The 13,368-nt window shown below is 38.6% G+C and overlaps 1 protein-coding gene across 2 annotated transcripts in view; it reads right to left on the bottom strand.

The window, feature by feature from the left end:
* Window positions 1-4,637: 4,637 nt before the first annotated feature.
* The window catches only part of CDKAL1 (CDKAL1 threonylcarbamoyladenosine tRNA methylthiotransferase), a 378,140-nt gene continuing 369,409 nt past the window's right edge, over window positions 4,638-13,368 (bottom strand). For both annotated transcript variants that reach the window (XM_071451013.1, XM_071451003.1), the window contains one exon: window positions 4,638-5,335. In XM_071451013.1, coding sequence (XP_071307114.1) covers window positions 5,129-5,335 — 207 coding nt within the window. In that variant the 3' untranslated portion in view covers window positions 4,638-5,128. The remainder of the gene's footprint in view (window positions 5,336-13,368) is intronic.

Below are 13,368 nucleotides of genomic sequence, written 5' to 3' on the forward strand. Positions count from 1 at the left end.
TGCCACTGGACTGAGCAAGTTTCTTAGCTGGCCACAGTTTACCCATCTCCCCTACCAAGCAGCAAGAAATGCAATGCACTGACAAGCAGGGTGAGAGGGGACAGAGTTGGGATGCCCTCCTCCAGGAAAGTGTGTGTGCCCAGCTCACAGCCAGGGGCCCGGTGAGCTGGGCGGCGTTTCTCTGGCTGGGGCACCAGTGTGGTGGAACAGACTGCTCCAACACAGCACAGGAACACAAGTTATGAGTAGTTGGGAAGGGTGTCTGTGCAGCAAAGCCTTCCTAGCACCATTAACATTTTATTTTTCAGATTATACTGTAATGATATCCTAACCATGAGAAGTCAAATTTCCATCATATCATGATTTCATCACATTAATTTCTCTCAGATCCCCAACTCTTACTGTGTGCCAAGCAATCATGGCCCTTTTTTGGTGTGTTTTATCATCTCCAAGCTTCTCCTGTAATCTGTAACTCACTGGCAACTAACATTTGTACACCACTCCCCACAAACAGCATCCAGGAAGAGAGTAGACACAATATTTTATGCTCACTTAAGCACAACTATCCTGTTTTCACACTCAAAGACAGATGGGGCATTTAAAGCATGCAAGTTGTAGGCACAAATCTGCATCACACTTTGTCACCAACATTGAAATTCACCCCATTACCTACAACCAGCATTAAGAAACCATGCAGGGCAGATTGTCCTCTATAAAACATCATGTTAAGACCACTTTTTAAGAAGAATGGCTATAATTTCTAAATATTTTCCAACAAAATATTGTTGAAAGGATACTCAAATATTACTCTTTCTCCATTCATGGGACATGACTGAACAGCATTAATGATCCAAATCCATAACCACAACTTCCCAAATGGGGACTCTGGGATACCAGCAGTTGCAGTGACATGATTTTTTTTTTATGGTATTTGGCTTCTTTAAAATGAAAATAGACTATTCATAATTAATCTCCCTTCTATCAACTGAAGAACTTTCATTTAAAGGAAAAAAGCATTCACTCGAATGTTAAGAGCATGCATAAATCAAATATGGAACTAAAAGACATCTAATGATATTTGCACAAACATTTTCCAGCAATGACTCTGATTTTAATTATCTAGTGGATGAATCGTGCCTGTGAACAAGTCCAATGGTATTTTGCAGCCAATTCCTAACTCTGTGGTCCATGTCTCCTAGACCAAATTTGTTTTGCAGCTTTTGCACAAATATTTTTCATTTTGCACCCTAGTTTTACAGCCCCTCAATTTTTTCCTCTGCCTTTTAGTTTCTAAATGCTCTCTGTTTCTATCTATACAATCAACCACAGTGCACACAAAATATAACATGGGATATAAAACTGTGAAAATAAAATCTGGGAAAGTTGCAAGCAAATTTTCTAGCAAAAAATACATGCTTGAGAAGACATAAATAAAGATTTTAATAAGCCTCACACAAACAGGCACATGCCTTCTCATTCCTCCAAACTGTCAGAGCTCTTGCATAAGACTTCTTTTATATTTGTCTTAGTCCCTGAAGTTACACACGTCTTAAAGTTAAAAAAGATAGACTTGTTAATAACACACAAATGTTCATAGACATAACATCTTTACAGATATCCTCTGTGAGCAGATCAAGCTACTCTCCATATGTATTTAAGTGAAGTGGAAGGCTGGAGTTTTTAAGTTGTCAGATCTGTGCCTGGGTAAGAGTGGCTCTATTTTCACTCTTGGAGCAGGGAGAGATTAGCAGCTTGAAATCACTTTGACAGTTTCAGTTACTCTCCTGCATACTGCAGGGAATTTTAATTCCAACCTGTGAAATTGTAATTGCTTCTCAAGAAGAGCAGGAGGATTCTGGGTAATGGCCACAGCCAAGCTCAGTGTCAGAGTTGCCAGTTGCTGCCACTTCTGATATTATTTGCTGTTATTCAAAAATCACTCCAGTTTTCCATATGGGAAGTTGAACCGGGAAGTGAAACTAGATTAACAGTAGCTGTCAGATGTTCAGAGATGTGCAGGGAATGATGTAACAGAGGTCAGTCTCCTCAAAAAGCACCTTTTCTTCTTTCTCTTGCTTTATAGAACAAGCATTACATAAAACACTTCTATGTCATACTCTTTTTCTAAACAAGTATAGTATTACTAGAAAGCTACAATGAAAAGACTAAATGACAAAGTCCTCCAGCATACAATGCTCAAGCAGAAAATAAAATGTGTGTACTTAATGCTGTTCACAACAGATTTAAGTTGTCTTTGCTACTCAGGGTTCTGTGGTTTGCAAGATTCCTCATTGCAAACAGCCAAAGAGAACTCAGAGCTACCACAAACACTTAAGAAAAATAGTTGAGGCTTTCCTGGTATCAAATGGAAATTATATTCTTTTTTTCTCTGACAAAAGGTCATTGAACTGTAGACTGCTTATTAGCAGACACATTCTCTAGTGATGAGTGTGTTCAGCATGTGTGAAAGTGGGATCAATTGACTATGAGGTAACTTTTCCTGCAATGACCTTGTTAAGCTGGAGTGCCGCAGATTTCTCACCCATCCTGATGGCTTGCAAAGAGGGAATACTTGGAAATAGGTCTCAAACATAATGTTGATGTAAAAATTAAAAATGCTGCCTGGCAGGGTACTTAGGACATTCAGGGAGCCAAAAATCACAGATCAGATGTTCAGGTCAACTCGTTCCATGAGGAGGATCTATTTGTTCAGCTCACTCCACACTCACTGAGGTTTCCCAAGCTGCACCAGTTGCCCCAGGCAGTCCAGGCTTGGTCCAGGTGAGCTGTTTGACCAGAACCGTTTTGCTCAGCTCAGTGGCTTTGGAAGCTTTATTTGCACATAACCAGAATGCAATGACAAACACAATGCTGCTCTACAACACAAAGTGTCAAAAACCTCTCTCAAAATCTAAAGGAAGGCAACAAAATACGTGATAAACAACACTTCCTACTTATCAGATTAAAGCTCAGTTTAAGAATATACTGCAGGCAATGTCATTTACAAAGTCTTCTTTGGCCTCTTTCAGTATATTACACTATTTCTAAGAAAATAAGCTGGTCCCATTAAAGTCAACGATGCACAGAATCTAAATCACAAGCTTGGTAAATCTCTGTAATAGCTGATGCAATGAGTCTGTAATTGCCACGATTAGATAAGCTAGAGTGGCTGACAGAGATAATGCTAGAAGCACACAACATATCTGCATAGATTATTCCCGTCACATGCGAAAATTTGGCTCGGATATAATGATTTTGCCAATCCACAGTTTTCCTGAGAATCTCGCAATCTGTGGTACTTTCCTGAAAATTTCAACTCCCAGAGTCATGTTGGTGGGTTTTTATCTGAGAATTTTTCAGATTTGTTAAAAAAGTAAATTACTGATTGTTATATATTCCTTGTTGTACAGAAAAGCCTGACAAAAAAAGCATGCCAACAAACAGAAGAAAATTAAGGGCATGTTTTTGTTTGTTTTTTTCTTTTAAAACTCGTGGATTTTGAGTCTTAGCTTATGACCTTCAGTGGTTGCTATCAAAAATTTAATATTTGATTGATCACACACCTGATTTCCTAAAGACAGTAACATCTGCTGTTATAATTTACAGGCTGTGCTGAAAGCATCATGGTGGAGCTTCCTGGTTAATTGTCTGTAACTATTATGAATCCACAATTTATAAAGTACAAGCACTCTAACTAGGGGACTATTCCTCTGCACTGTAGAGACAATGTACTGGTTTTGGCTGGGATAGAGTTAATTTTTTTCACTGCAACTGGTATGGGGCTATGTTTTGGATTTTCTGCTGCTGAGGAGGGCTCACACAGAGTCAAGGTCTCTTCTGCATTTCTGGGAATGGCTGAGCACCTGCCTGTCAAAGTAATGAATGATTTATTTCCTTGGTTTGCCTTGCTTGCATGTGCAGCTTTTGCTTCATGTAAGTGTCTTTACCTCAACCCCTAAGTTTTATCACTTTATCACTTTTACCTTTCTGATTCTTTCCCCCACCCCACTGCAGGGGGGTGAGTATTTCAGCTGCCTGCTGGGGTTAAACCACAACAGCCACGTAAGACAGCTCAGCTCCATCTGGATGTGACACAAACATTAAAAAAACCCTCAACAGTGCCTGTGTTATGATTTTAAACAGTCTCTGCAAGTGGAAGTTTGGATGAAGATTCAGAAAGGTGACAAGTCATGAACAAACCCACAATATGATGAGGTCAGGTGCAGGAAGAACTGGGCACACAGTCCAGTCCCTGACTCACCAGCACACTCACAGGATGTGTGGAGATTCTGTCATGACAAAATGGCTTGAATAAAGTAGTTATAAATTTTCATTGTGTAAAATGCAGCCTCCCCACTAAGAGAGTAATAATTGTTTTACTGAGAACACAAAGCTAAGAGATTCCCAGGTAGTTCTCTAAAGATTGTATAAAATCTACAGACTGTATTAAATTCATTTTTTCACAGAACTCTATCACCAGAACAACATCTTCCCATTCAATTATAAAAACCCAACACGTTTAGAACTACTTTTATATAAAAAATAATTCTTCTTGTATTAAAAAAGCCTAATAACTCATTGTGAAGTTGAGAGATGCAAGACAGCAGGCAAAAATTCTTTCAAACATGACAGCAAAATAAATAGCAACAAATAACAAACTTTAATGGCCTTGCAGTGTTCATTCTAATGTAAAAAGACATATACCAAACAATCACACTGCATCAAGCAAAATCTTCAGGAAAGCTTTAAATAATCTACCCATAAAAGATGACCGATATCACTTAATGGAAAGATTCCTTATAAACTTAATGCAATTTTATCTGATACAGCAAATATGAAAAGAGCATGTAATGCAAACTTTGCATCATTTTAGGAAAAAAAGAAAAGGAAAGATGCAACAACCTGTTCTACCAACCAAGGATCTCAGGTTTTGGCAAGATAGGCCTTCCCACAGCTTATTAATGTTCTCTCCTTTGAACGACAGGAAAGGCATAGAGTGAGTACAAATTATTGCCCAATTTATATTAGCTTTTTTTTTCTAAAATAAAAAAAAGATTTGTTGGTAAAAGTGTTTCCTTTGAAGATTTTGAACAGCAGTTTCATTGTTTTTATAAAAGCCCCATTCAGTTCACAGTTCTGTTTTCATTCCTCCGTAGTAAAACATAACAAGAACTGCCAGTAGAGCCAGGCTGACAGACAGGATCTTCAGTCCACCTCCCTCTTGTTGCCATGGCAGCTGCAAAGCCATCCAGGAGCTGAGCCGTGCTTTCACTGGGATCTCAGCGTTAGGCTGTGCTTTCCACTTTGTGCCATTCTGTGCTGAACGTCGGAACTCCTGTGAAGAAATGCAGACGTTAGGACTGAAACTGTGTTCTGTCTTTTTGATTGTACATACCAAATACACTCTCCTTTTTGTGCTGAGGTTCAAATTATTGTCCTTTTCAAGACCAACAATTCAACCTGCACTGCATCATCACCAGGTCATCAGTTTTTTGTACAGGAATCTTATAAATGCCATACAAAATCAGTATTTCTAATGAAATTAACTGCCAAGTCAATGCAGCTATTAGCAACAGAAACAAATCTCCAGACCTCACTGACACCAGAGACAGCTGTTTGATGGTTATTTTTTAATTTGTTTTGCTGCTATCTCACTACTTTCCGAGTTTTAGCTTCTCCAAAAGAAATGTCTAACCAGTGATAAAGGGGACAACACTCAATCCTTTGCACAGCAGGGATTTTCTAAAGTCAATCATTGACTCCTGGTGTGCCAGCTCAGTGGTGCTTGAAAATCCTCCCAAAGGGCTTTTCCTTTCCCCTGACCCTCAGGAGGCAGCTGTGCTAAAACACTCACCTTCTCATTCAGCATATTGAATCCCACTTCCCTGCTGTGCCTGCCATTACCATTCCCAACCTGACTGCAAGCACCAAGATCCCCAAGAATATGATGTCTCTTAAGTGCAGCACAAGTTACAGATGTTGCATCACTATTTCAGCAGAAAATCCAAGTGAAATGAGTAAAAGGCTCTTTTCTCTCTTTTCTCCTTATTCAGTTCACTATTGTAGATACTCAAAAGGAAGAACATACAGTGAAACTCTGATGACATTTGCAAGAGATGTAAGTGGTAAAGGTGTAATTAAACAAAGGTGTAACAATGCTGCATCATAGGATGCAATATTTCTGTTGTTCCTTTCTGTTTTCCTCCCTCTAGTTGAATAATCTCTTGGGAATTCAATTGAGTTCAGCTGGATTTTTAATTGGTTTGAAATTTTCCAGTTAAAAAAAGGTTTTTGATTAAACCATTTTATTTTTTTTCTCTTTCACATTTTGTATAAAATAAATCAGGGACCCAGAAAGTACCTATCTGGATAATCTTGTGTTTCCAAGAAGCTGAAACAGGGCCACATGAAAATACAGACCAGATGCCCACGCTGTCTTTTACCAAACATTTCTGGGCAAACTCAAAGAAATATCAAAGCTCCAAGAAAGGTGCCTGCCCATGAAAGTGTGACAGCACAATTCAAACCTTCTGTAACTGCCTCCTGTTTTCCATTTCAGCAATCAGCTCCATTATAGTAATTGTAGAAGGAAAATAATGATTACTACTGGTTAGGTAAGTAAGCATCAAAAGGGCAAATGACAGCCTGGAGTAAGTGCTGTTCTAACAACTGAGTTATTGCTGACTTGGATCCCAATTCACACAGGCAAAGGGTTACTGATCTAGTGAACTATGAAATGAGGATGACTTCTCACACATGGGCACCTAGAAGAATGTCAACTGGGTAAACAGAGGAAACAGGTAAGCACACTGGGGTGTAATTCTCCACAGAGTGAGGCACAGGAACAGCACCACTCCAGAAATTCAGTCTATACTGTGCAGGACATGTTTACTTAATCAAAAACTATTGTTAAGTTATTAATTACGATCAATTTCTAAGGTGTCTGAAATTTTAGCACTTGGCCAAAGCTATCTTGTCCTCCCAAATCAAAGTTGATTAATCTTTGCCTGAAGATTAAACTGGAAAATGTACATTATAAAGGATTTTTTACAAATGAGTCAAAAATCTTTTGCAATTTATTCTTTCTAGATATTTATAAAGCATAAATAAAAAGGGCCAGTACCTCATAAATAATGCTGGACCTTCTCCTCAATGCTTCAACTCCTATCTACATTTCTTAGGAAGACTAGGGACAGCCAGCAAAATGCCCCAACCACAAATTGTAAGTTGTAAAATGTTTTGAGGGACTTCTTTTACATTTTCTCCTTCACAAACATTTAAGCACATCAGTGTTTCATGCATTCAATCATGTTTCTGTAACATAGTTTACAGTAGTGGTTTCACTGGCATTTCATTTATGTTACACAGTTTTTCTGTTTTCCAACATAAAACCAAAGAGTCTCATCTTGCTGGTATAATTTTGATCATGCCTATACTGCTTTTTTTTGTTACCATACTGTTTTCTTACACCTCTACTGCAACATGCACTGCATATGCATTAGGTAGTGCTGCATACTGCTGGTAGGACAGAATGGCACAAGACATTTTGGCAAGGTTTACAAAGTTCCAGTGGTGGTGAACACTTCTGGCGAGTTGTCCAAGTAGCATTTCATCTAAGTCAGCCTGTACAGCTGTGAAATTTGTTTTTTCCTTACTTCATCATATTTCCAATAAATGAGATGATCATACCGATACAGTAAACCCATTTTTGGGTTGTTGTTTTTTTTTTTTTTTGTAGAAAGACAGAAATATCTCCAATTGCAAACTGAAGTGACCCTTTTCTTAAAGACATCACAGCTTACCACTTAAACATGTTGTGTTTCTGTTTGATAGTGTACACCTCTTCAGGTGATCCTGCCAAATATTCCCTTCCAAGGAAAGTACAGTGTATTCATCTGATTCATGTTTTCTAAGCACTGTTCTCTAGTTTGGCCCAAAATTCTGCCTGACACATGAGTAATACCACAGGCTTCCATGAAATTTTCCCTCATTATCATCACAGAATATGCCTCTGTGGAAAAAAAAAAAAAAGGTACATCTGGCTCTCTGTGACTGAAAGGCTCCTGTAGAAAATAATCTTTTTGTCCTCATCCTGAGATTCATACAGAGCTTTTAAACCCAGGATAATCACTCAGAGACACCTGCAGGTGGATGCCTCTTCCTCAGAGTCTGTTGTGCACAAATTCCCCAGGGGGAAGAGGAGCCCTGCTAAAGGGACTGTGTCACTGCACCCTCTCCCTCCTGAGGAAGGGCTGAGTGGCCCTTGCCACAGCATGGCCTGTCAAGAATATAAGCAGTTCTTCCAAGCACACAAGTATCCCATAAACAGCTGTGTTAGTGAAAAACACTGTAAATATGACTCTATGCACATTTGGTGTAAAAAGCTTCGGTGGAGGTAAAAAACTAATTTTTTGAACTAGCATTTACACTGTCCACTCACTATGCTCTCACTTAATAGAAGGATTAATTCTGAACAGTCCTTATTTGTGTCTCTGTCTCTAGATACAATATTCAAAGTGCATTAGCTTTCCAAGGAAATCTTTAGGTAATTTCTGTAATATTCTGACCTGATATAGCTGTGATATTTACCACATACAATCACTAGTCAGAGTGCAACAGTTCCTTAAGCTGAGCTCAGATATCACACTTTTGTAACTGCAAGAGTCAGAAAGATTACCATAATGATTCATTTCAGTGGAATTTAGAGCAAAATTCAAAGACTCTTTCAACAAAAAAGTGCTGGGAGGAAGGCCTAAGGTAAAGAAGTTTCAAAAATACGTGTTTGTACTAGTTTCAGTCTTGATAGGCCACACACTCTTTGGTAGACTTCTTAAGCATTGCTCTCACTAAATAGGACCACAATGAAGGAAAAGGTACTCTAAGATTTAAAATGATATACTGTTAATCAAAATGAGGGAAGGAAGGGAAATTACCAAACTGAAATGCACAGACAGAGACTTTGAGCTAAGCATCTTGTATTTCCACGGAGGCAGCCTTTCATCTTGTTTTGGCAGTCACAAAGTAAACACAAGACTTTGCTAATAAGGTATAATATAAATTATTAAAACATCTAGCGTATGATCAAATGCATTTCAGATTATTTTTTGAATAATTCTGCCTTGACAACTGCCAGGAGTAATATATTTTGTGTACTCTTGCACAGACCCATTGATTGCTGTCTTTCTGAAACTCCAGTCCCAGAGCAAACCACTGTGCATGAAAGAAATATATATAATCACATCAAAACCTGAGATTTGGCATCTGTCGATCACAGCCTAGCTTTTTGTAAGATCTCACTTCATGTTAGTCAACAAAGACATAAGAGAAACTCTTTAGCTCTGAGCTGAGGTTTTAATAGATTCAAAACATTTCTTACATGCAAATTTCTTTTATGGCTCAGGGGCACTGTTAGAGCTTGAAGTGTTAGCTAACTGCTGTGAAAAACTTCTTGACTGAGCATATCTCAAGATAAATTAGACTTCTGAATTTTTTAGCCCAACCAAGTACATCACAGACTTGTACTACTGGCTTTAAAAACACGGACTTTTACATAATCATGCACAACAAGTCTGTGTGACAAATTTAAAGAAAACATGTTAAAATATGCATTACATCTCCTGCTGCACTATTTGAAACTCTGGGCTATTACTCTTTAAAGGCATTTTTCAGATTTAAAAAAACAAACAGTTACTGAAGGTCACATAGATTACACATCCAAAAAATATGTAAATTGAGTTTCATTGAATAGTTCTGGAAATGTCCCTACATTTAGTTCTGTAGGTATTAAGAGAACTCCTTTGATTTATTACTTTAAAAAGTCTATCAGCCTTCTGCAAATGTGGAATGCTGATCTTAAATTACAAAGTAAATGGCACAGAAAAAATTTTTTCCTAATGGAATTAACATGGTAATTCCTCTAAGAAGCATCCCTGCCACCATGTATTCCAATGAATGCCCAGTACGATGCTGTTAAAAGAAAATGCTGTCTACAAGCATGCTTATGTCAGATGTTTTCAGCTGTTCCTAGGAATTCACTGATTCCCAACACACACAGAGTTTACTTACCCATTTTAAAAAATGAGAAACCTTGAGGGAAAAAAATAAAGCACCCAGGTCCTTTTGCAAAGGAATTTCATGTTACTACTTCTTTTTGGGCTTTGAAGACACCCAGTGATGATCACCACAACCTCTCTTTGCCTTTGTTCCCCTGCTGGAGCCCATTCCCTTTATATCCATCTGAACCTCTCATTTCAACTTAGGCCCAGCATCTCATCCCCCCTATGTGCCAATGGGAGGCACTTGGCTCGTTCTTGTCAAGAACCCCTCACTGGGGGGCCTCTGCTGGGGTCCCCTGAAGCCACCCCTGCTCCAGCCCTGACCAAGCCTCAGCCTCAGCCTCTCCTCCCAGTCCAGCTGCTCCAGCCCCTGACCAACTCCATGATGCACATCTGAACTCCTTACAGCTCCCAGCTCCTCATTTGTGGCAAGATCCCTGCAAATGACCCAGTCTAAGCAGGTCAGCAATACTCCCAGAGGCTGGACCATGGTCAAATACAACCATACAGGTAATAATGGGATGCTGTAGAGACTGATTGACCTCAAGCTCATCTGCATTAAATCTGACAGTTCCTTCCAGCTGTCATCCTTTATGGACACAATCTTTAACCAGGGCCTTCCCTGACCTGCACAGCAAGTCAGCAAAGTCTGTGTTCTTTCCAGTAACACCTGCATGATCCGTCTGGTTCCTTTGATCAGTATGGAAAAAACCATTTTGCTCACTAGTCAACTTTTACCTTGATTACTACTACAATAATTTCTCCTGTCCATTCTCTTTTCCTTCTACTTCTCCTCATTTCTCTCTTGCATCATCTGACCATGCAGCCTCTCAAATAAATAAAGGCAGAGATGCCACTAGGAACAAAAATTCGTAATGTCATATAGAAACACATCTGGAACTTCCTCCCCCTACATTAACATTAAATTCAAATTTTAATATTCCTATTTAAGAGTATAAAATGAATTAATTTTCTCTCTGTAAATTCCCACCATTACTGTATGGCTGCATTGGTGTTTTTCTTGGCAGACATCTCCCTGCTCTCTTCCATGTTCTTACCTAAGGGTAGGCCCTTGCCTACCTACTTCTTTTTCCTCCCCCAGTCTTTCATATTATTCCCTCAATCAGCCCTCAAAATTCAAAAAGCACTTAGATGCTAGACAGAAGGCTGAGCAACTGGGGCTTATTAAATAACTTCCTTTGTGATGTACACTTTGAGCCGGAATAAAACAACCAAAAAGCTCAACTAACAAAAGAAACAAAAACAAGAGAAACAACCAGTTGAAAAAACACAAGCCAAAAAACACCTCCAAAATGTTTAAAACACAGTCTTGTTCTGTTTTTCATTATACCCACTTGTTTTACCCTGTTTCTTCATATTTACCTATAAATGCTTCCAGCCAGGACTTGAATCTCTTTTTACATATTAGACTTTTGTGCTGCTATTAAACTTAGTGACTCAGTACCGTTCCACTACACAAACAATGCACTGTCAAAATAACCTGTCATTCAAGGTCAGACACAACATCTTTAAAAAAGTGTGATACCTGGGTTCTGAGCTTTATTTTTTTTTGCAATGAGGTGTGTGGGGTGTCAATCACTATGACAGAATCAAAGGACATGACAGCCAGCATTCCAGCCAGCACCTGCAACCACAACAGAACTGAGAGATCTTCTACACAGAAAAAGTTTGCATTTCAAAAATCATCCAAGCAATGACTTGAAATGAAGAATAAACATAGCAGCACAATGTGGACAAATTCAGGATGGGGTTCTGTCACTATTTATCTCCCTGTGCACAGGACAGTTTTATGAAGAAGATGGCAGGTACTTGCTCTGGGCACTTATCTGGTAATTAGCTGGCTAACAGACAAATCTGTTTCCTAGATCACTAGCACAGGCTTCATGGCTTTGAAAATACATTACAGTGAATTACAGGACGTACATTAACTTGTAGTAACTAGATAGCATTTTTTGGTGTGCATACCACAGTCTGTCTTATTAGATACCATTCCATAAGATTCCAGCTTGCTCCTTCTTCAAAGGAACACTGAGATTTTTTTTTTTGGGGGGGGGAGATGTTTTTTAAAATAAGAATTTTAAAGTTGTGTTTATAATACAACAATTTTCCCAGTTTATTTTGTTGGATGGATGATGAAAGAAATACAACATGTGAATGTTCAAAGTCTGCTCTACAAGTGAGAATATTAAATGAAATATAATATGCTTTTTTTACAGCACAAGCTTTCAGAGACCATCACCTCTTTGCTTCCCTTTTAAATCTTGAAACAACAGTGACAATTATGTGGAGGTCAATGGTAGCTACAGGCAAAGACACAAAAGGTTTCCATCAGAAGGAGTATCCCAGTAAATGAATAGCTAGATCTGAAAATGTATATTCATGTCACAAGAACTACCAATATAACTGAATGATATTCACATATCAACAGTGAAATGAGTAATACTGGTTTTACTCAAGGGACACTGTCTCTCAAAATCAGGAGATTTCAAAGATCTTTCACATACAGCAGAGTAGAATAAACTGATATATGTACATATTCTTGGCTAAAGCCTCCCCCTTAATCCTAGAATATGTCATAATCTTGAATTTATGGTGTTTTCATTTCTTCCTACAGAACCAAGCATTAAAATGGAATGTTCCATAGAGACTTATATAATACAACAACCTCAGAGACAAAGGATACAGCCCTTCTTACAATTCAATGTCGTGGGTAATAAATATGGTTTAAAAAGAGCATTTTAAATACTTTGCAATGATACTAGGTTCCGGAGTTTCAAATTTCATTCCAGTAGGTATCTGTGGGATCTATATGCCTCCCTCATTTTTCAGGGAGAGAAAAAAAAATTAAGAAGATTGAAGTGCCTCCAGTGCCACAATGCAAGTCAGCAATCGGGTCTCTACAATTTAGATTCCAGCTGCCAGCAGAAGCCAACATAGCCTGTAAAGTCTGTGAAGTTGAAGTTTTAAAATAATTTTCTTAAAGCTAGGCAATGCCTTAATATGCAGGCTCCTAACAATTTCTCTTACATTTATTTTCACAGACTTTTCTACCTAGGATTAAACACCTCCAGTTCCTGGGAGTGCAGATGCTCACCAAGCACAGCTGGAACCAGACCTTGGCAGAAAGAAGCATTTCATGTAAGCCTAAAATTTACCAGTTAATACAGTGTGACTGATCTTGATCAACTTTGTGGCTTCAGTGATAATACAAAGGTTTTCTTTTCACATTGTCTGTGGCCCCTTTCCTTTAAGTATCCTTAGCTGTTTTAGGAGGTCTCCCACAGTGCCAGTT

This window comes from Agelaius tricolor, unplaced genomic scaffold (assembly GCF_023055355.1).
Source record: "Agelaius tricolor isolate 1412-34295 unplaced genomic scaffold, bAgeTri1.0.p SCAF_2, whole genome shotgun sequence".
In the NCBI taxonomy this organism is placed as follows: domain Eukaryota; kingdom Metazoa; phylum Chordata; class Aves; order Passeriformes; family Icteridae; genus Agelaius; species Agelaius tricolor.